At 40.2% G+C, this 20,037-nt stretch overlaps 1 protein-coding gene across 3 annotated transcripts; it reads left to right on the top strand.

Annotated features, from left to right (window-relative positions):
- Positions 1-899: 899 nt before the first annotated feature.
- On the top strand, positions 900-18,811 carry hira (histone cell cycle regulator a). 3 transcript variants are annotated; one of them, XR_266096.3, is made up of 26 exons: positions 922-1,192; positions 3,456-3,518; positions 3,701-3,811; positions 4,944-5,034; positions 6,204-6,298; positions 6,454-6,549; positions 6,670-6,830; positions 6,964-7,131; positions 7,225-7,338; positions 7,577-7,647; positions 7,872-7,977; positions 9,052-9,273; positions 9,578-9,663; positions 10,101-10,301; positions 10,478-10,621; positions 10,696-10,918; positions 11,031-11,138; positions 11,866-12,014; positions 12,421-12,582; positions 12,792-12,850; positions 13,527-13,632; positions 13,722-13,844; positions 13,938-14,101; positions 14,351-14,439; positions 15,702-16,259; positions 16,767-18,811. XR_266096.3 is itself a non-coding variant. In XM_005451467.4 (25 exons), the coding sequence occupies exons 1-25, from the start codon at positions 1,156-1,158 to the stop codon at positions 15,816-15,818; spliced, it is 3,066 nt and encodes a 1,021-aa protein (XP_005451524.1). In that variant the 5' UTR covers positions 900-1,155; the 3' UTR covers positions 15,819-18,811. The 3 variants fall into 3 exon arrangements, 2 of the variants coding, with proteins under 2 accessions (XP_005451524.1, XP_005451525.1); XM_005451467.4 differs by having other exon boundaries at positions 900-1,192; positions 15,702-18,811; XM_005451468.3 differs by having other exon boundaries at positions 10,699-10,918; positions 15,702-18,811.
- Positions 18,812-20,037: the final 1,226 nt, after the last annotated feature.

The raw sequence follows: 20,037 nt of genomic DNA, 5'->3' as shown, positions 1-20,037 counted from the left end.
AGAGAAGAGTTCCTCTTTTAATTGTGGAAATGACACTGCAGAATTATATGTTGCAGACACTGACAAAAGAAAAGTTATACATGGCTATACAAAAAAAAGATGAGACACATTTTCACAAAAGCAAAGGATGTGTGCAGTTTTTTGTTTGTTTGTTTTACCTTTCTGCTTAATTATTCTGCAAATTTCAGTGACTTGAAATAAAGGACAAAGTTCTGTATAAACACACTGTAAAAAGGATTAGATTCCCACCACACAAGCATATTTATCCAAAACAATATCTGAATTTTTTTCATCTTGGTAATCTATAAAATAAACGATATAACTAAAGAAATGAGGGCATCTCAGAGGCAGTCAAGGAGGGGTTAGTAATGTCTCTAAAGGGCAAGAGTTGAAATCTTCCAGATATTTTTGTCTGATATTCAGATTAATAATAATTCGGTTATCACGTTTTTTACCCATCAAATTACAACACTTTTTTCCAGCTCTAAGGGGTGAAGCAAAAAACAGATTAGAAGTTGGCCAGAAACTTCTCAGCTCCAATATAAAAACATATTTTAACTGTTCTTAATTTATGTTTGTTTCATTTTCAAGAATATTTAAAAGACATTTTAAATTGTGCTAATTTGTCGAAAAGAAACTCCGAGTTTGCGCACTAATCTGCTATTTAGCCTTTCAAAATAAAAGCCGCGTCAGATCCAATCGACACAAACGGTGTGAATTTGAGTTGATTTTCGGGTCTAACATTTGAGTATTTGCACTCGAAAATAAAATAATAAGTAAAAAAAAATCACAAATAATTATCTTTTGGTTGTTGTTTTCTATTTTAACTCTCTCCGTGGGTGTATTATGATATGTTGCCTGCACCCTCTTCCTGTCCGCGGCCAAAACTAACGGAAACACTTCCTGAACTGCCTGGTGTTCGCCCGTTTGTCGTCCGGGGCCGCCTGCCTGCTTGTCTGTTGCTGTCTGTCCGTTGCTCGACTCGGAGACTCGGGGATGCTGCGAGATGGGAGTTGAATCGCGCAATCAACAAAGTGTCGGACGGAGTTTGAGACAATAGGAGGGAGCTTTTCGTTAGTTTTCTCACGAACCGAAAGTGAGCGCTGGATGGATTTTTGTTTCGAAGGGATTTAAAATAAAATACCCGGGGTGAAAATGAAGCTGCTGAAGCCGAGCTGGGTGAGCCACAACGGTAAGCTTGTGCAGGAATCTGTTGGACCAAGTTGGGCTTTTGTTGTCGGAGGGGGGCGACTTGATAAGGACGCATGATGATGATGATGGTTATGGTGCTGGTGCACACTTGTTTGACTTGTTAGTCACTTAAAAGTCACTCACATGCTAAACCTAAGCCAACGTTTGGGCACTTGCATTTGGTGTTTGTGCCATTGTCAGTGTCTCTGTGCTCAAAGTATATTTGTTTGCTAACCTTAGCTAGCTAGCTAGTTAGCCCCCCCGGCTAGCTCTGGTGTCCTGACGTTAGCTAACTTACCTGGCAGATGACCCGTGTCGAAGTTACTGCCTCGGAGTGACTTTTTGGGGTCAGATTTACTCACCTCCCGTGGGATATTTTAACATTTTATTTGTGTGACGGCTTCACAGAAAGCTCAAAAAAATAAACAAGTGTCTGCTGGGATACTATTTTAAGCTGTCAGTTTGGAAAGTTAACCGCCAGGGAAATGGCCTGAATTTAGGGTGCAGCTAACGACTGTTGTTAGTAGAGCACATTTTGCCCCTGAAATAACTGACATTTTGAAGACTCCAACAAAATTGCACAACAGCATCAATATAGCATGAAACCAAATGTATTAAATGTATAATTATATTAGCAGATGGGTTCCAGCTGCTAATATGTTTACAAAGAAAACTGAGGAAATAATGCTTTGTTTTTTGTTTGTTTGGGGTTTTTTTAATTCAGCATTCAACGGGAGTTTCTTTGTAATTTTTAGACATACATTTTTGTACTGTTGCTAAAATTAAGCACGTACTCAGGGGTGTATACAGAGTGCACGGTTAGGTATGAACCTCAGCTTTAGTCACGTAGTACACAGTACTATATCTTTTATAAGTATCACTTTAAGTAATGAAAAGTTTGTAATAAGTCACAGTTTTTATTGTACAGTTGTAGCTTTTTTCAAATATATTTTAGCAATTTTAACCTTATTTTAAATTGTGGTTTCTTAGGCAAAAAGGCACCGACTGTTAAGTAAGGGTGTATTGTATAGGCTTGTACAAAAAAGGATGGACATGCACCCCCCACCCGTCACACACTGGTTCTGTTCTGAAGCCTCACTATTAGTTTAATACATTGACTTGACCATATCTGAATTAACGAGATAATTATCTAAAGAAATAAAAAAGAAATCCCGAAAAGCCTCTATTGACTCGAACTCTGAGGAACAGTAGTGACCCTGCTGCTTAGTTTAATGTGATTTGGATTTCACTTTGAAATATAGGAAGATATTGCCATATTTGTCTCTTGTATTTAACTGCTCATTTCATTCAACTGATCCTAAAGAAACAGTGTGTGCATAACTTCACAGCAAGTCACATTACTTTTTTTTTAGCTTAAAATAAAACAATAAAAAAGTATAAATTACATAGAAACCAGCTAATGATGATGTTTTTGAAATGCTGTGTAATGTATCTCCATGGCTTAACGGAAGAGTTAGGGAATTAGGTTATACTACCAAAGAGATTTTGGAGGATTTACCAGAAAGGTTTCCTTTCAGGAAAATCCTCGAGTGCATGTCGACTGTAAACCTGACAAGACACTGAAATACAGTCTTGGGTGTGGGCATGTTCTAACATACCTGTGGAAAATCACAGAACAGTTGAGTAACTTTCCATAAGGCAGACTAAACAAGGCCTGGTGAAAAAAACAGCTGAGGTCAATGCCATGTTCCTGTGTTATGTTGAAATGTGTCCAACATGCAGTGTGCTTGGAAAGTTTTCATTTACATGCTTTTTTGCATTTCAGGCGGATCTGTGCACAATACTTTGCAGCAACAAAGCAAAATAAGATTGAATTATCTAATTTACAGAAAAATGAAGATCATTTGTTAAGACAGGAAAGATTCTGATAGGCTGCCACCTTAATGTCATTTTGAACGTCCGCACTGTTGAACATACTTGTGGGAACCGTAGCCTCCATAACTTAAAATATAAGAAGTTTGCCGTGATCAGCAGTCTTCTTAGAGCTGCCTACTAAGCCAAACTGAGTAACTGAGGATGAAAGGCCTTTGTCAGACCAGATATTCAAGAGCCCAGCTGTCACAATCAATTAGGATCCAGATGCACTCTGGTGTCTTTCCTTTTAGTTACTCCTTTATTTCCTCCAGTTTTCTCAGTATCTCTAGGTTACCTGTGTACAATATCAGTCTGCAGTTTTTGTGTTCTTTAGATTTATTAAAATTGAGATGTCACTGATATTAAATGTTGATTTTTGTGTCTCTCAGGTAAACCCATATTTTCAGTTGACATCCACCCTGATGGAACAAAATTTGCAACTGGTGGCCAAGGTAAAACCAACAACTGCTGAAATGAAAGTTTCTCTCTTTAGGCTCATTTTTTAAACAAGAGCTTAGTATTCTAACTGATGGAAAGTTACAGCTGGGTTCAGGTTTACTTTCCAGCTTAAAAAAATGCTCCCTCACCTGTTGCTCCTTGCATTTCATGTTTAAAATACTTGGATTGTTTCCAGGGGAGGATTCGGGGAAGGTGATGATCTGGAACATGGCGCCAGTCCTCAGAGAGGAGGATGAGAAGAACGAGAATATTCCCAAAATGCTTTGCCAGATGGACAATCACTTAGGTAATCAAAATCTGTATATATGGTTGGTTAATGAGTGTATTTGTTCTCTAGATCCTTTTTTCCCCTTAATTAAACTTTAGGGTTACTTATGGTCTCTAAAGATAGTTCCACACTGTGTGTATATGTAACTTTCTTTAATTAATTTTTTAACAGTTATTGAAAGCTGCACAAATAAACATTTGATGACTGTACTGCAATACCAACATGCACAGCTGTTATCGTTTCCTTGCTGCAGAACAACTCATAGAAAAAAAGCTCTGCTTCCAAAAACTCTGTTACATTTTCTCCTTTGCCAGAATCACCAAACAAGGTTTTCCACCAGTGTGTAATAAGCCTAAACATTGTAATAGAAAGCCTGCAACTGTTTACTCATCCAGTTCATATCATTAGCTTAGTGTTGCTGATGAGGTTGTACAGCTGTATTTGTCCACTGATCTGGATTTTTTATTTTTTTTTTAAACACTCCCAGTTTTAAGTATAAAGTAGTTGAAGTAGAATAGTCTAAAGAATTTATATATGGCAAAAAATAAATAAATGAATAAATGACAAGAAAACTTTGAGAAACTATCTCTAAAAATAGGTTATTTAAATTGATGAAATAGTAAAAATAAAAAGGCTCATTAAATAAAAATTTAAATCAAATACAATGAAACACAATGTATAAAGTTGAATATAACACATCAAGGGGGTCAGTGAGTAAAAAGGTAAGCTAAATACTATAAGATAAGCCTAAAAGAGTTTAAGATGTAGTCAGAATGTGATTTGAATAAAAAATATCTAAGGAAAAGTAACTATTTTAAAAAATGACTAGACCTTTTACAGTATACAAAAAGAAAGAAAATTAAATCCATAAATATAAACCCATCTGACTGAAACGTTCGGAAACATTGACCTTGGATGGATGGAGATAACAGCTGCAGGAAATTAAAATCACTTCATCTTCCATGAACTGCCACTGACATAAACTGCTGCTGTGTTCAGTGACCTAATAACAAGCAGCCAGATTTAATAATGAGAGCATCATGATCTGCAGGTGCTGTTATTGTCCACCCTAACAGCCTCCTCAGCACAAATCCATACAAACTGTATTTATAGCCTCAGTGAGCAGAAGTGTTTGTGTGTGTCTCTGCAGCCTGTGTGAACTGTGTGCGCTGGTCCAACAACGGGCTGTACCTGGCCTCTGGAGGAGACGACAAGCTGGTCATGGTGTGGAGGAGAGCTGCGTATGTATACACACAGTCACCCGCTCAATATGATAAACAGCATTCACTATCTGTCGAGAAACGTCTGGAAAGACGGCCAAACAAGGACGTTTCCATGGTGACTGAACTGAAAGCAGAACGGGAAACTTTTGGTGTCAGCGTGAACGCACACTAGACTGTGTGTGTGTGATAGGCGGCAATTTTATGGCTTTCCACAGTGCATTAGATTACAATGATCTACACTTTAATAAACTTGCATCGATATTATTTATTTATCCTATTCTATTTTTTTTGTTCTAGTAACACCTACATGTTGTTAAATGGTCAGTCATATGAGTTACTGTTATAAACTAGGGCTGTTTAATTAAGCCAAAAAACAAAAATCTACTTTGTTTTTATAACCTTAATAATTCTGCAGCACCATGATCCAAAAATTGCCAGTGGTATGCTACTGCTGGAGTTGGGGCATATGCAGATTCTACAGCTGTCAGCTACTGTTGGATGATGTGCTGCTGCTGATAGATGGTATACAGCTATAATCGGCGTATTCCACAGCTCCAGGAGAGGCATGCCACTGGCCACTTTTGGATCTTGACACACTGTTTCCTACACATATACTTTACTTGGGTGGGCCGCAGAGGTCAGAACGGTCACATAAATATATCTAAATATATTTTGGACCTAATTTTAGCTTTTATTTATTTATTTATTTATTATGCTGCATGAATAAAAATAACACCAGAGTGTAACTTAGACTGCCAGACGGGGTTTTTGAACAGACTTCAACATCTTATACTGCAGCTGGTAGCTCTTCTCTGGAAATTTGCTTCCAAGCCGGACAACCAGAATAACCAGAACTTGAAGCAAGTAGGTGGATATCTTGTTCAGTTGCCGGTATATGTTACTCACACGAAGTGCTCTTGTTGCCAAAAGCCATAAAAGATGATTATTACACAAGTATTTTTGGTAACAAAGTCTATATTTATTATTCTTTGCTACTTTAAAGTATGTCCCAGTTCTTTCTCTATGTATGAACTGATTGGATGCATGCTATCCTTTTCCTGCTAGTTCAAGCTAACTTCCACTCACTGATGTTTTCTGGTGAATCTCCATTGTTGATAATTATGTCAGCCTTCACATTTGCTGCTGCTTTTTAATCATGTCTGTCTGTATGTGTCTTTTCCCTGTAGGTTCATCGGTCCCAGCACAGTGTTTGGGTCAAGCAGCAAGTTGGCCAATGTGGAGCAGTGGAGGTGTGTCACAATCCTGAGGAACCACACTGGAGGTAATAGACTCAGAAAATGCACAGAGAAGTTGCAGATGTTCACAGATATTGAACATCTGCCCGCATCCACCAACCTGGCTAGTAAAAGAGCCCTCTGAAAAAAGAAAAGTGTCACACCATTGTCATCATTTGTTATCATTGTGGTGTGTTTGCAGATGTGATGGACGTGGCGTGGTCTCCTCATGACGTGTGGCTGGCCTCCTGCAGTGTGGATAACACCATTGTGATCTGGAACGCTCGCAAATTTCCAGGTAAAGTTTAACCACAGCTCAGCCTCCGGAAAATAGAAAATGCTCGTATTTATAAAAGTCTTTTGTTTTTAACTGAGAGGGAAAAAACACTTTCTGCAAATGTCTTAATGACCTATTCAGAGATGGTCACTACTCTGCGAGGACACACTGGCCTGGTTAAAGGCCTCACATGGGATCCAGTGGGGAAATACATCGCCTCCCAGGCTGACGACCACAGCCTGAAAGTGTGGCGGACGGTGGACTGGCAGATGGAGGCGAACATCACCAAACCTTTCAGTGAGGTACAGAAACACTCACTCTCACTTTGATTGAAACCCATTGGATACGTTGTGTGTTTCCACTAATTGATTTAGGTTTTGATTTTATTTTGTCATCACAGTTTAAGTGATTTTTCTCTTTCTGTCTCCCTCTCAGTGCGGTGGGACGACCCACGTCCTGCGTCTCTCCTGGTCTCCAGACGGTCAGTATCTTGTGTCGGCTCATGCCATGAACAACTCCGGCCCCACCGCTCAGATTGTGGAGAGAGATGGCTGGAAGACTAATATGGACTTTGTGGGCCACCGTAAAGCTGTCACCGTGGTGGTGAGGATGTGCTAGCCACATGTTCAGCCAGTAAATCTATATTTAAACAAAAGAAAAGCTACTTATTGATGCGTCTGGTTTCTGTTCCTGCAGAAATTCAACCCAAAGATTTTCAAGAAGAAGCAGAAGAACGGCAGCTCTCCGAAGCCCAGCTGTCCGTACTGCTGCTGCGCTGTCGGCAGCAAAGACCGATCGCTCTCCGTCTGGGTCAGTAAAAAACCCATAGCTTTAAAGTTTAAAATAATGATAGTAAAACATAAAAGTTAGTACTCTCATTCCTTAGTCAAGCTGCAGTTTTCATGACTTATTGATGTGATGACATGTACATTAATACCCAAGTGAGGGCAGTTTTTCCAGTTCAGTGGTTTCTCACCAGGAATTGCCAAACCCAGTTTTAGTGGCTGTTTGTAAAAAAATAAAGTCTCACTCGCTCTCTCTGCTCCAGCTCACCTCACTGAAGCGCCCTCTTGTGGTCATCCATGATCTTTTCGATAAATCCATTATGGACATTTCCTGGTGAGTGAAGACATTGTGGGCTGTCACATTCTGTAGTCTCTCTTATTCTAAGTCCACCGGCCTGACATCAGATATCTGACTTCAGGTATCATTTTTAATGTCTCAATGCGTGGATGCTTTTTTACCTGCACCCTTCTCTGTTTGCATACAGGTGTTTTGTGTAGGCTTATTAAACATTACTGGTGGTGATAAATGTCTGAGTTTGATATGTATCTGTGTATCAGGACATTGACGGGTCTGGGGATGTTGGTTTGTTCGATGGATGGCACAGTCGCCTATTTGGACTTCTCCCTGGATGAACTGGGAGACCCACTGAATGAAGAGGAGAAGGTAAGAATCAAAGGATAACTGAAATTGTGACTGTATGTTTACAACTAGTCCTGTGTGCGCTTTAAACCTGTTTCATATGTATTCTACTACAACGGTAGATGCTCATGTTAAACATAGCTAGAGTTTCAAATAATGAGGTCAGCTTGTGTACAAGGAAATCATGTAGGTCAAGTCTCAAGCTTTGAATGCTTGGTTTCAGATCGTGTTTTCTACTCTTGGCTCCGTTTTATGACATATGGGGGATATCCCAAATGTGGTCATCTCAGGCACATGGCTCTGCCTGTGTGCGGAGAAATCTGCCCCACTTACTGTTTAAACTTTGTTTGTGAGTTGCAGCCAATCAGGAGAAAATAGGTTTAGAGAATAAGGAGCTAAGATGGCTTGTTTTAAACTGGGGATGAACTGAGGGATTTAGACCAAGGCCCTGTATAAGATTAGTAAGGTTTATTTTAAGTGCAGACTATGCAAGGCTATTCCAGTAGAGTATAACAATAAATATATGGAGCTGGAAAAAACGAGGTCCAATTTAAACATTATTTTGGAGCCTGAGTAAGTGCCCAGGAGTGTTGACCATCTGAGCAGCTTGCCTTCTGTACTGTCTTTCTTTACTTGTGGGGGGTAATTTAGGAGCCCAGTAAGATAAATAAAGATTATTTGAACTGTGGCTCATACAGATCTACTCTATTAAAGTGTTGCAATGAAAATGTAGAGCTGAAAATTTGTACTGCAGATATATTTAAAGTCCAAGTCTTCCCCATATCTTTTATTTATTTAGCTAATAATAAACACTAAACCAGCTAGCAGGCACAAAGTTTTATTTAAAACAGATAACAAAGTTGTCCCTTCTCGTCTTGTTTTTCATTCTTAGAAGTAGATAAAAGTAATCAATAAATAAAACATGCACCACATGAGGCCCAAACTCTGCTTTATGTATAATTATTCGTCGACATCTTTATATTCCAGGTTTTTATTGCTAAGCAGTTTAACAGATTTTTTTAATTTGTTGGTGGTTCTTGCTTAAATAAGGTTTCTTCCCTTCTATAAAACTTTTCTTTTCCTTCTTGTGACAAATAGAACAGTATCCATCAGAACATCTATGGTAAGAGTCTGGCTATAACCAGCACCGAGGCTCAGCTCTCCACCACCATCATCGAGAACCCCGAGGTGCTCAAATACCAACAGGAGCGGCAGAACTCTGCCCAGGCCAACTCAGGACCAGGTGGGGCTGCACCTGAATCCTCAGCACCCAAACTCAACAGTGTGATGAACGGGGAGTCTCTGGAGGACATCAGGAAGGTAGATGGAGCAGCCATCTATAATAAATGAAATTAAGGGAAAAATGCTTACAGAGTTCTGGGAGGTGCTTCCTATCAGAAACCTGATAATTATATTTTCGTTGGGTTTTTGGAAAACTGTTAGAGAGAGTTGAGACAACAGACATTAGAAATCAAAGTCCAACACAGTTCAAAATATACTAATACTTATGTATTTTAGATATATATTAATGTTTTAAACTTTTAATTTTCCAAAGCTGTCAAAACAACCTTTTTATATCTGTGCAGCCTAAATTTCTTGGATGCTTCATTCTCTCATCTGGCAGAATCTTTTGAAGAAGCAGGTGGAGACGAGAACAGCAGATGGCAGAAGAAGAATCACACCGCTCTGCATTGCTCAGCTGGACACGGGGTAAGAAAGCATGAAACACACTCCGGTGAACAAGACGGCTGATCTCACAAAAATAGCTAAATAGCTGGTAGATCATGTTTGGACTCTAAAGATAGCGGCTGGACTGATTAAAGATTTCTTCTGTGCCATCAAAGCTACAGCAACACAATAAGAGAAGAGCTTTAAGTACCAAATCTTTGGTTTTGAATCCACGCAAGTTCAAAGACTCCTCTCAGTCTGAACCGGATCTAGATTTATTTAACCATTGAAACGGGGGGCTATTGTTGCTGGTTTTAACAATATAGAAGCCACATGGTGCAAAGTGAAGATGATTCTGGTCCACAGAGCTAATGCATTGTAGACATAGTGATGGTTAAAGTTAGTTATTGTTGTATAAAACGAATAATAATGTTAACCAGATGAAGAGTAGAAGATCACGGGCCCTTTTCTCTCTGCAGGGATTTCTCTCCGGCTTTGTTCAACAGTGTTCCCATCCTGCCCTCGGGCTCATCCATGTCCAGCCAGCTCACCCCCCAGCTCAGCTCAGACTCCAGCCCAGGACAGGCCTCTTCTATGGGGCTTAAGCCCACACATGACCCCATGCTTACCTCACCTCCTCCCAACAACACTGCTAAGCCACTGGAGGACAACAATGATGGGTAAGGAGATCACAGATAGGAAATCTTTGCTGTTGTTTTCTGTTTTACCATCTCTGTGTTGTCTTTTTTTATACTTTCAATTCCCAAACCTCCCTCTTCCTCTTTCCAGTCGTTTACATGGCGCTTGGTTTTCTCATTCCCGCCTTCACTTGTCTTTCTCATTATCTCCGTTCTAGTGTCAAGTCCAGTCTGCTGCTCACCTCTGCCTCCAAGATTGAGCCAATGAAAGCTTTGGACTCCAGGTTTACAGAGAGGTCAAAGGCCACACCAGGTGTGACAGCTGCCATTTCGTCCACAGCTGGACTCACACCGTTAGACAGGTGAGTAACTGTGCAGATGAAGAACATCAAACACAAGAACAGAACACAGAGATATATCTGATGTCCTGTTCTAGCAGCAGGCCGAAAGACGGCGTCACCGCCCAGAAGGAGGCAAAAACCAAAGAAGAGACCAGTAGTGACAGCGAGGATAAGATGGCTGCCATCAACAAGAACCTGACATTTGGCAAGAGAAAACCAGAGCTGCTGCTGGATGGGGGAGAGGTGGTGGAGAAGAGGAAGAAGGGACGGCCCAGGAAAGACAAGATGGCCGCTTCCATGGCCCAACCGTTCACTCAGGTAGAGGGATACGTGGACGGATCTGAAGCCTGAAAATCTGTTATTTTAAGCTCTCTGGGTGCAGATAGAATAGATTAACCGAGTGTGCTTTTCTACTTTCTCATCATAACAGATAACTCCTCCGGTGGAACGGGAGCCCAGCAAGGTTGTAGCTCCTCCAGCTCCTGTTGCTGTTCTCAAACTACCAACACCAAGTACACAGAAAGCCTTCAGTCTGCAGGTAACACTCCGTCTGTCATCTCTTTGGTTTGGACGTTATGTGTTCAGTGCGAAGATGTATTGTACTTTTAGAACCACCTTAATTTACAGTTTTTCACCTCAGATTATACCTGTTTGCATCCCCCGTCTGATCTCTCACAAGCTGTATGGTTTTGCTTTGGGTCTTTATTTTTATTTTTTTGCTAAGTTCCTCCTCCTGTTCTGTCAGCTAAGGTCGTCCTTGTTCTCTGCCTGCTTGTTTTTTGTCTTTTTCTTCTTTTTAGTGTTTTTCCACTGTGTGGCGACTCATTTTGTAGCTTTTTCTTTCTTAAGCCCACATCTCAGAGGTAGCAATTCTTATGTTAGTTCAAGCCTATTTGTTTGTTTGTTTGTTTTGTTTATATGTATTAATAAATAGCCATCAGCACTTTAGAAAGCCTTCTCTGGCTTCCTCCTTGGACACTTATTGTTTCAGTTTCTTCAGTTAGAAATTCTCCCTTTTCTGTTTGAGCAGTGTAGTCTTCTCTCTTGTCTTGAAACATCAGCTTTGGTGGATTTGTCATTGATGAAGGCGATGCTGCATACATTATCCAGAGTGTTTGTTGTTCAACTCATGCTTCTTCCTGCTCCTTTTTGAACATGTATTTGTGGTCGCTTGTTTTCCTTTGTTTGTTTGTCTCTTTTGATTTCTATGTTGTTGTACTTTTTTAACATGTTCAAAATAAAGATTCAATTCAAATTCAATTCAGGTGAGCATGGAGCCCTCAGTGTTCCTGGAGGTGGAGAATGAGGTGTCCATGGTTGCAGGTTCGAAGCTCAGCCAGCTGCGATGCTCCAGAGACGGACGAGACTGGAACACGCTCCTGCCCAGCTCTGTGGTCGTTGCTGCAGGCAGCAGGTAGGAGGCACTGCTGAGTTTTCATACAGACATAGAATCTCTGTTTATACTTGAATTGATTCACTTTCACTTTTTGATGTGACTTGGAAGAAAAACTAGCAGCTTCAGAACTTAAAAGGTCAGGGACTAAAGATAAAATAGACATTTAAGTAAAGTAATTAAGTAAATTCATTGCCTAAATTACATGCAGAATATTTTTTATGTGTGCAGTCATCCTCTAAAATCCCACTTGTAGGAGGGAAAGCCTGGGAGGTATCACTGAAAAGGGGAGGATATTGTCACACAGTGCTACTGATTTTAATTTAGGCCACATGGTTATGGAAATGAAAACATCAGCAGGTTTCATGAAGACAGAAAATGTGAAAGAAATGAATGAACAGCACTAAATTCTCCTCCACTCCCTCAGTGACATCCTTGCAGTCGCCTGTGAGGACAGGATGTTGTCAGTGTTCTCTTCCTGTGGGCGGCGACTCCTTCCTGCCATCCAGCTAGGCACGCCTGCGTCTGCCTTACACTGCTCTGCCCACTACGTCATGGTTCTGACCGCTGGAGCGACTTTGTCTGTGTGGTCAGTGTTCAGCTGCTCTGTTTGATTTGAATTGCTTGGGACCTTTTGTTGCATTTTTTTTCTTTAAATCTCTGAGGTACAATACTAGTTTTACAGAGATGCCTACGCATTTAGAAAGTGCATTAATTTATGTTGGTAGTATTTAAAGAATATTTGTCATTACTCTAAAATCTTTGCTCTTTGTAATAATTAGTTTTTTGTCTGTGCAGGGATGTACAGAAACAGAAGGCTCTGGTCAAGAACGAGTCTCTGCTGACTATTTTATCTGGTGAGTCATCGCTACATCAAAACAAGCTTGACCGATAAAACAGCAGAGAGATGTAGTGCACTGTGTAGCGAGATTAATGCGTTAATGGGTATATTTATTTAAAGCTGCCTATCTAACACTAAATTGACTAATGCTGAACACATAACCTGCTGCAGATAAGTCATATTGAGATTCTTGTTTAAAATTTATACTTTCATTGAAATTTATTTTAATATGTGCAGTCTGTTGAGCTGTGCCTTACTGACGACATTCACTTGCACCCAGTTGGTTATGAGGAAAACAAATATTATGCTTGATGCTAATCTGCTGCCAATTCTGTTTTACACTGCTGGCTTTGCAGCTAATAGAACAAAAGTAATTAAAAATGAGTTCATTCGTAGGCCATTTTACACTAAGGCTATAAAATCTGTAGCGTTTCACCAAAAGCTGAAAGTATTACCCCATGACCACCATGAAGCTATGGGACAGAGGCAGAGCCACCTGTTATCTCTCACTGGGGTTTTTAGAGTTTGTAGCGCCGGCTAACAGAGAGAACGTGTGGTTATGACCAACTTGCTTCACTGCACTCTCCAGGCCAGATTTGATTTGATTACAATATATAATGTCTCAGGTGATCATTAATAAGTGAATCGAGCTGTGTTATTCTCCATGAAAACTACTTTGTTTGTGTCTTCAGGTGCTGACACTACAGTGTCCCAGTCTCTGCTGACTCAGCAGGGAGTTCCAGTCATTGGACTGTCCAACGGGAAGTCGTACTGCTTCAGCTCCTCTCTGGAGACATGGTGAGAAACACTACGGAAGTACTCACTGTACTCACAGATGAATAATGAACCGATGGATTTGACAGCTGTGATTAAACCATCTCTTTCAGGACTCTGATAGCAGATAAAAGCGACTCTCTGGTTCAGTGTGCTGACTTCAGGAGCTGCCTCCCTAGCCACGATACACCGGCGTCCTCTGGGCCTCTGGCTGTCATGCAGGGACGCAACCTCAAGTATGTCTTTAATTTTTAATCTGCACTTCTAATCTTCAGTAATATAAAATGTAATAAAGAAAGTCAATAAAAAAATCTTGGTGCTCCACGCAGTGCCGGTCGACTGGCTTCCCGCCTCTCCTCCACTCCCCACCACATGCAGCAGAGCATGACACTGGCCTTCCTGGAGAATCAGCTGGCGTCTGCTTTGACTCTGCAGTCAGCACAGGAGTATCGCTACTGGCTGCTCATCTATGCCCGTTTCCTCGTCAATGAAGGTACCAAACTATCAGCTGAAGGGACAAACATCAGATTTGAGTATTGCAGATGCATTCAGATGAAATGAGAAACGGTGGAAACTAAAACAGCCTAGGTGCTTTCAGAAAATTTGGACTCAATTGTCTGATTGAACAAGCGGTAACAGACTGCGACTGTAGAACAGCTAGCTTGCACAGTGTGATATGTAGTACACAAGCCTTGTATAAACACCTGTTATATTTCATATATTTTTCCGTTTTTCCTTCCAGGCTCAGAGTATCGCCTCAGAGAACTCTGTAAGGAGCTGCTGGGTCCCGTCCACAAATCAGCGGCTACATCCTGGGAGCCCACCACACTGGTACGACAACAAAAATCAGTCTCCTCTCTTGATTTAGTCTTTTAACTTGATCCAAAGTCCAAAAATATTAATTTTTTTTATTAGTACAGTCACTACAAAATGTGACATGAAACACAGCTTTTATTAAGGTATTTGTTTCAAATAGTAAGTGAAGCACATAACAGCTCAGTTGTCTTTAAAGGGTTTATTTAGATGGTTGAGACAAGTCAGTTGAGGATTGGACATGAGTTTAATCTTAGTTTAGTTGAAAGTTTGCACTTATAAACTGCACCAGGATCTGTTTCTGACAGCCTAATATTTCATCTTTGATTATGAGAAACAATTTCAGAGATTTGATTGGTATTAGTGGAGTCAAACTGAAAATAGTGAAAATAGAGAAAATACTACAAAAGGGACCTACAGCACAAATACAGTAGTGAGGTGATCAACAGACGTTCAGACAGTGGAAGCTGGAGCTGATCAGTATCTGCTGTGTCTCAATAAGCTGTATTGCTTCACTGTGTCTGTGCTGTTGGTGTCTTTTGAACCTTTTTGATGGACTGCCTCACTAATATTATGTCTTGCTGTGTGGTACAGACCGTCTAGGAAATGTTTGCTTCAATTTGCCGATCTAATATTTTATTAGTCTGGTCCTAATTAGCACTGCTTAGGATGTCCATCTGTGTCTCTGTGTTACACCTGGACGGTTTATGCAGCTTGCACTTTACCTTTTCTTCCCAAAAAGATAACTCGTGGCACCAAAAAACAAACAAACAAACACAAAATATTGTTGAGGCTTTAACATGAAGACCACAAAACCTCTAGGCGACAGTGCCTATGTACATCTTTATACTGTTCGTGCTGATGGGGTATTGTTGTCACCCCATTGTCAAGGTGGTGAATGATTTAGAATGTAGAATTTTGAAATTGATAACATAGGTGTGTCTGCTCGGAGGCTGAGGGGAAACACTGGCAGTCGGCGGTGGGTTTTTTTTCTTCTTTTTTTTCATTTTAGTCTTTGAGGTTGCTACTCTGTTTTGATCATTTACTTATTTCCCAGAATCTCTGATACACATTACTGGTAAGTGTGCTTGGATGATATAAACCGAAATTATCTGAACTAAAGAACACTTTGTGACGACTCCACACATGCTGTAAACAATGTCACCTCTGCAAGATGACAGCTCTGATTTCTCCCATATTTTGCTTCTTTTTGCACATTAAGAGGAAAACACGAGTCGCTCCGTGCTCACATGTTCACTGTTTGACTTGTGTGTTTTTAGGGTCTACGTAAGCGTGAGCTGCTGCGGGAGGTCTTGCCCGTCATCGGTGAAAACCTTCGATTCCAGAGACTGTTCACTGAGTACCAGGACCAGCTGGAGTTGCTGCGCAACAAATAGCACTCGCTGCTACGCAGACAGAAACTGACACAAACACACATGGACTTAAAACAGTTCGGTTTGCCTCGGCTCGGCTCGGCTCCAGTAAACTTTGACTGCTTTCTTCAACTTGAAACGCTGCTCTGGCTCAGACCTGAAAAATACGACCTGGGTGTCTTCTGAGAACTTTCACATCAGCCGGTCCTCAGCTTTTTGAGCGCTGGGACTTTTCAGTGCTGTCGTTCACCGGAGACAGTTTTTTTTTTTTTTTTTTTCTGGTTTTCAGTTTCAATTCTCCTCTCCTGTCTTTATTCCTTCTAAATGTGATCTTTTTGACCTATGCACCTCCTGCCCTCCTAATCATGAACCTAGAAAAGGTAACTCAAGGGAGATGATAGAAACGGTCGTCAGCAGCAGCAGCTGTATGGAATCATTCTCAGAGGTCTTGGAGAGAGAACAGAGGTAAAATGTAAAGAGAAATGTAAATTAGAACAGATTTATAGGAGCAATATGCTTGCACCAAAGTGATGCCAATTTAGTGAGAAATAGTCTCCCACCTGCATCTGCAAGGTGAAGGAAATAAAGGGCATCCAGACTAGGGATCAGCTGGGATTTTACAGGTTGGTATTCCCGAGTGTACCGTTATCTTTAAAATCAGCAGTTCTGATACCAAAATGTGAAAAGGGTGGTAAAATGCAAGGCCATGACTGAAATACAGGATTGTTCTCTGTGAAATAAAATTGGAAAAATGAAAAAAGAATTTGTGCACAAACATTAAGCACGAATTTATGTAAGCACTAAACTAGGGCTATCTGTGAGTCTGCACCTTGGATTGGTGCATTCGCCATTCTTTGGTCCTCCCTCCACTGAATGAGCTTTTATATTCTGTAATTTCTCCACAGTGTAGCTCCATTCTTAGCTGTTAAAAATAGATTTTGTTTGTAAAAGAATAATCCTTCACTTCTGCAGAGATGGGCTGGTGGATCTAGACGAAGGTGATTTTCAAGTCATCCCCTGCAGAGAATGGGATCGGGTGCAACTGGGAAACAACGTCTGACGCTACGACTGCTCATTAGACTAGACCAGTATCACACCTCAGAATCCCTGGCTGCACTAAAATAATCGTAAACACAAATTCCGACAAAATAAAGTTCTTTAAAAATGAACGAAACAGCAAATGGTTTATGGCATTGCAGGAATCTCTGGTAGATGTGCAATAGTTGTACATCGGTACAAGCTCTTGGTGCTAGACATTGTTTGTAAACTGTTAGTGCCGAGTCTTACAGTTTGAGAGACAGAATCGGCTTATGGAATCAAAATTTCTTCATTATTTTTTAACTGTTTTCTCAACACAAGACACGTTTTAGAGTGTTGAGAAAATGGTTCAGTTTTCAGGCCGGCCTTAGTCATTACACGGTATTATACGGTGGCTGAATGAATCATAATGTACAATATACAATTAACCCAACAGTAGGCCTTTCAGACATGAGTAACATGGCTGACTTACCAGTCTGTTACATCAGTGGCACTCTGTCATTCATAGGGCACTTTTACACTTTAACTGTGGTGTCAGACAGACTTACTGACAGCAATGAAACAATGCAAAGTGACGGGATGTGCAAGAAATTTGTCATAGTTGCAAAAGACATGACGCAGATCTAACCCACAGACTGTATAAACGATGTATGCCGTTAAACCTGCAGTCTAATATTGGCCACCAGAGGGTGATAAAGAGTTCTAGTCCTTTGGGAAAGCTGCCCTTATACTTGACCTCTGTAAAAGCTTTGCTGGTGAGTTAATGGTCTCAGTCCATCATTTCAGGTCTTCGTCAACATCAAGGTTATTTTGTAAATTTAGCTTATGATTTGTGATTGACAACTTGTTTCACAGTTGTTTGTTTTTTGCTCGTCACACCCAGTTTCAAAACAGCAAGATGGCAACAGCGAAAAAGCTTCTCTTGAATCTTCAAAGTGTGACCACAGAAGAATGTTTTCATATAGAAAACTGTAATAATGAAGACACATGCTGTCATACAAGTTCTGCTTTTTTTGTTTGTTGATTTTTTTTGTTTTCTGTCATGTGTAATCTGTCCAAACTTTGCAGTGTCGAATTTTTCCTCTGTCCAGCTGAGCAACATTGCTGACCCACTTAAGTCTAAAAGTGACCAGTGTGCGGGGTCAGGATGATGGTAATGGAAAGAGGCTAATCACAGTTACAAATCTCTTAACTCGCATGTCCAGAGTAGCTGCAGGGTTTTATTTTTCTCAAGTCCACCAAAAATGGTTCTGGATTTGTCAGATAATTATGTCTTATATTTGAAATCATGTGGACATTTCAGGAAACCACACTCGGTGAAATGTTCTGTATATGTTTTCATCTTTCTTTTTTTTTCACTTGGTGTGTAAATAAGCTGAACTCAAAAACACAACCAGAGCCGGTAAAGGCTCAGATTTCTCTCGATTTCTCTTCACGTTTCTCTGCTACTGTGCAAGAATCACTGCATACAATTCAGGATTAAGGAGGGAAAATTGTTTTCTGATATCCATTAACTTGACATTTGACCCAAAGGTCATGAAACCCAGTGACACATTAATGAAGTTCATTTACATTAATAGTATGTGTGTTTAGCCTTTTGTTAGTCTGCAGCAGCATTAATGCACTCCTCTGCCTGCTCGTTGTGATCACACAGGAAGCTTGTTTAGTGCTATATTTCACTTCTGAGTGTGGTAAGCAGCACAGAGGAATCCCTTTTACTAAACACCCCCACCCGTTTTTTTTTTTTTTTATCTGTACAGAACTTCCTTCCTTATTTGTTTCATTTCTTTTTGTTTTGTTTTTTTTCGGGGGGTTTCGCTGTCAGTCATTTTTAAATGTTTCTACAAGACGTTTTGTTTGATTTGTTTTCAATTTGTATAAGAAAAAGAAAAAATAACCAGAGACAAGCTGAAATTTTTGCTTTGGAAAAAAAAAAAGAGGAAAGATTAAACAAATGAGGAACAGTTGTGGCTTGTTAATTTCCCGTGTGGTATTGCTTCATTTTGTGCTACTGTGTGTGTTACTGGCTCTCAAGTAATGGATCCTGATGTTCATAATTCCCAACCAGATTTCAGCTAATGTCCCCCCACAGCTCTGAATCCCATCATCAACGCCACTTGTTATGCTAACATTTTTTTTAACTTGTTTGAAATTCACTTGGACCTTTTTTCTTAATTTTTTTTTACCCATTTCCTCTCCTTCTTTATAGTAATTCTTGCCACTACTTTGTAAACACATAGCGCCTATTAATTTGTTGTATTTATTTATTATGCTACCATTATTTAAGAACAGTGTTGGGTAAGTTACTTTAAATTAGTAACTTAGTTACATTACTAGTTACTTCTATCAAAAGTAACTCAGTTACTTCAAGTTACTCGTTACTTTCAAAGTAACTAGTTACTAGGGAAAGTAACTTTGGTTTTACTCAGAATTCTCTTGTTAATGTGTTGCTTCTGTAACTGGATACCCAGCCAGACTGCCAGTCTTCTAGCTTGCTTACTTGCCACAAGTGCACTGTGCCACCTACCAACAGAAAGGAAAAAATAATGTGCACATTTCCACGAGAGAAATCCCACGCCTGGACCGTCGTTGACCGCCACATGATTCTAGCCTGCTTTTTACATCCAACACAAAAACTGCAGTCGTGGTGCTTTCAACTGTACTCAGAACTCGGAAATTCTGCCTTCTGAATAGGAAGATGTAGGTAACACCAGACTGCAGATGAGCTGCATACAGAGCTGGACTGGGTTAAAAAAAAATCATCCCGGGCATCTTGACTAGAGACCGGCCCACCATTATGGGAAAAATCATAAAGCCTTTGAATGAAAATAAACACTGTTGTGACAGTGATGTACACTGTTCTGATGGTATATATGTATCAATCTATCAATTGTTTGTTGTAAGACTCAGATAATTATATTTTTAAAAGCTAGATATTTTAAATGAGAATAAGAAAGAAAAGTATTTCCTTGTGCCCCCCTTTCCCTGTTAATGCCCTACATGGACCCCTGGCAACACTTTGCTAGACCCGCCCCTGCACAGTTACCAGCTGTCAGCTACTTAGAAAAGGATCCTGGTGTTATTTGTCTCTCAGAAACAGTTCATAACTTCCCTTCAACTCATCCATGTCACCTAAAAGGTAAACCTGTTTCTCCATCACCTGTTCAGCTCTGATGATTCAGTAAGAACATCTCCTGGTTTCATC

The sequence above is a fragment of the Oreochromis niloticus genome, linkage group LG12, assembly GCF_001858045.2.
Source record: "Oreochromis niloticus isolate F11D_XX linkage group LG12, O_niloticus_UMD_NMBU, whole genome shotgun sequence".
Taxonomy (NCBI): Eukaryota; Metazoa; Chordata; class Actinopteri; order Cichliformes; family Cichlidae; genus Oreochromis; species Oreochromis niloticus.
This window is presented reverse-complemented; position numbering and strand designations above follow the sequence as displayed.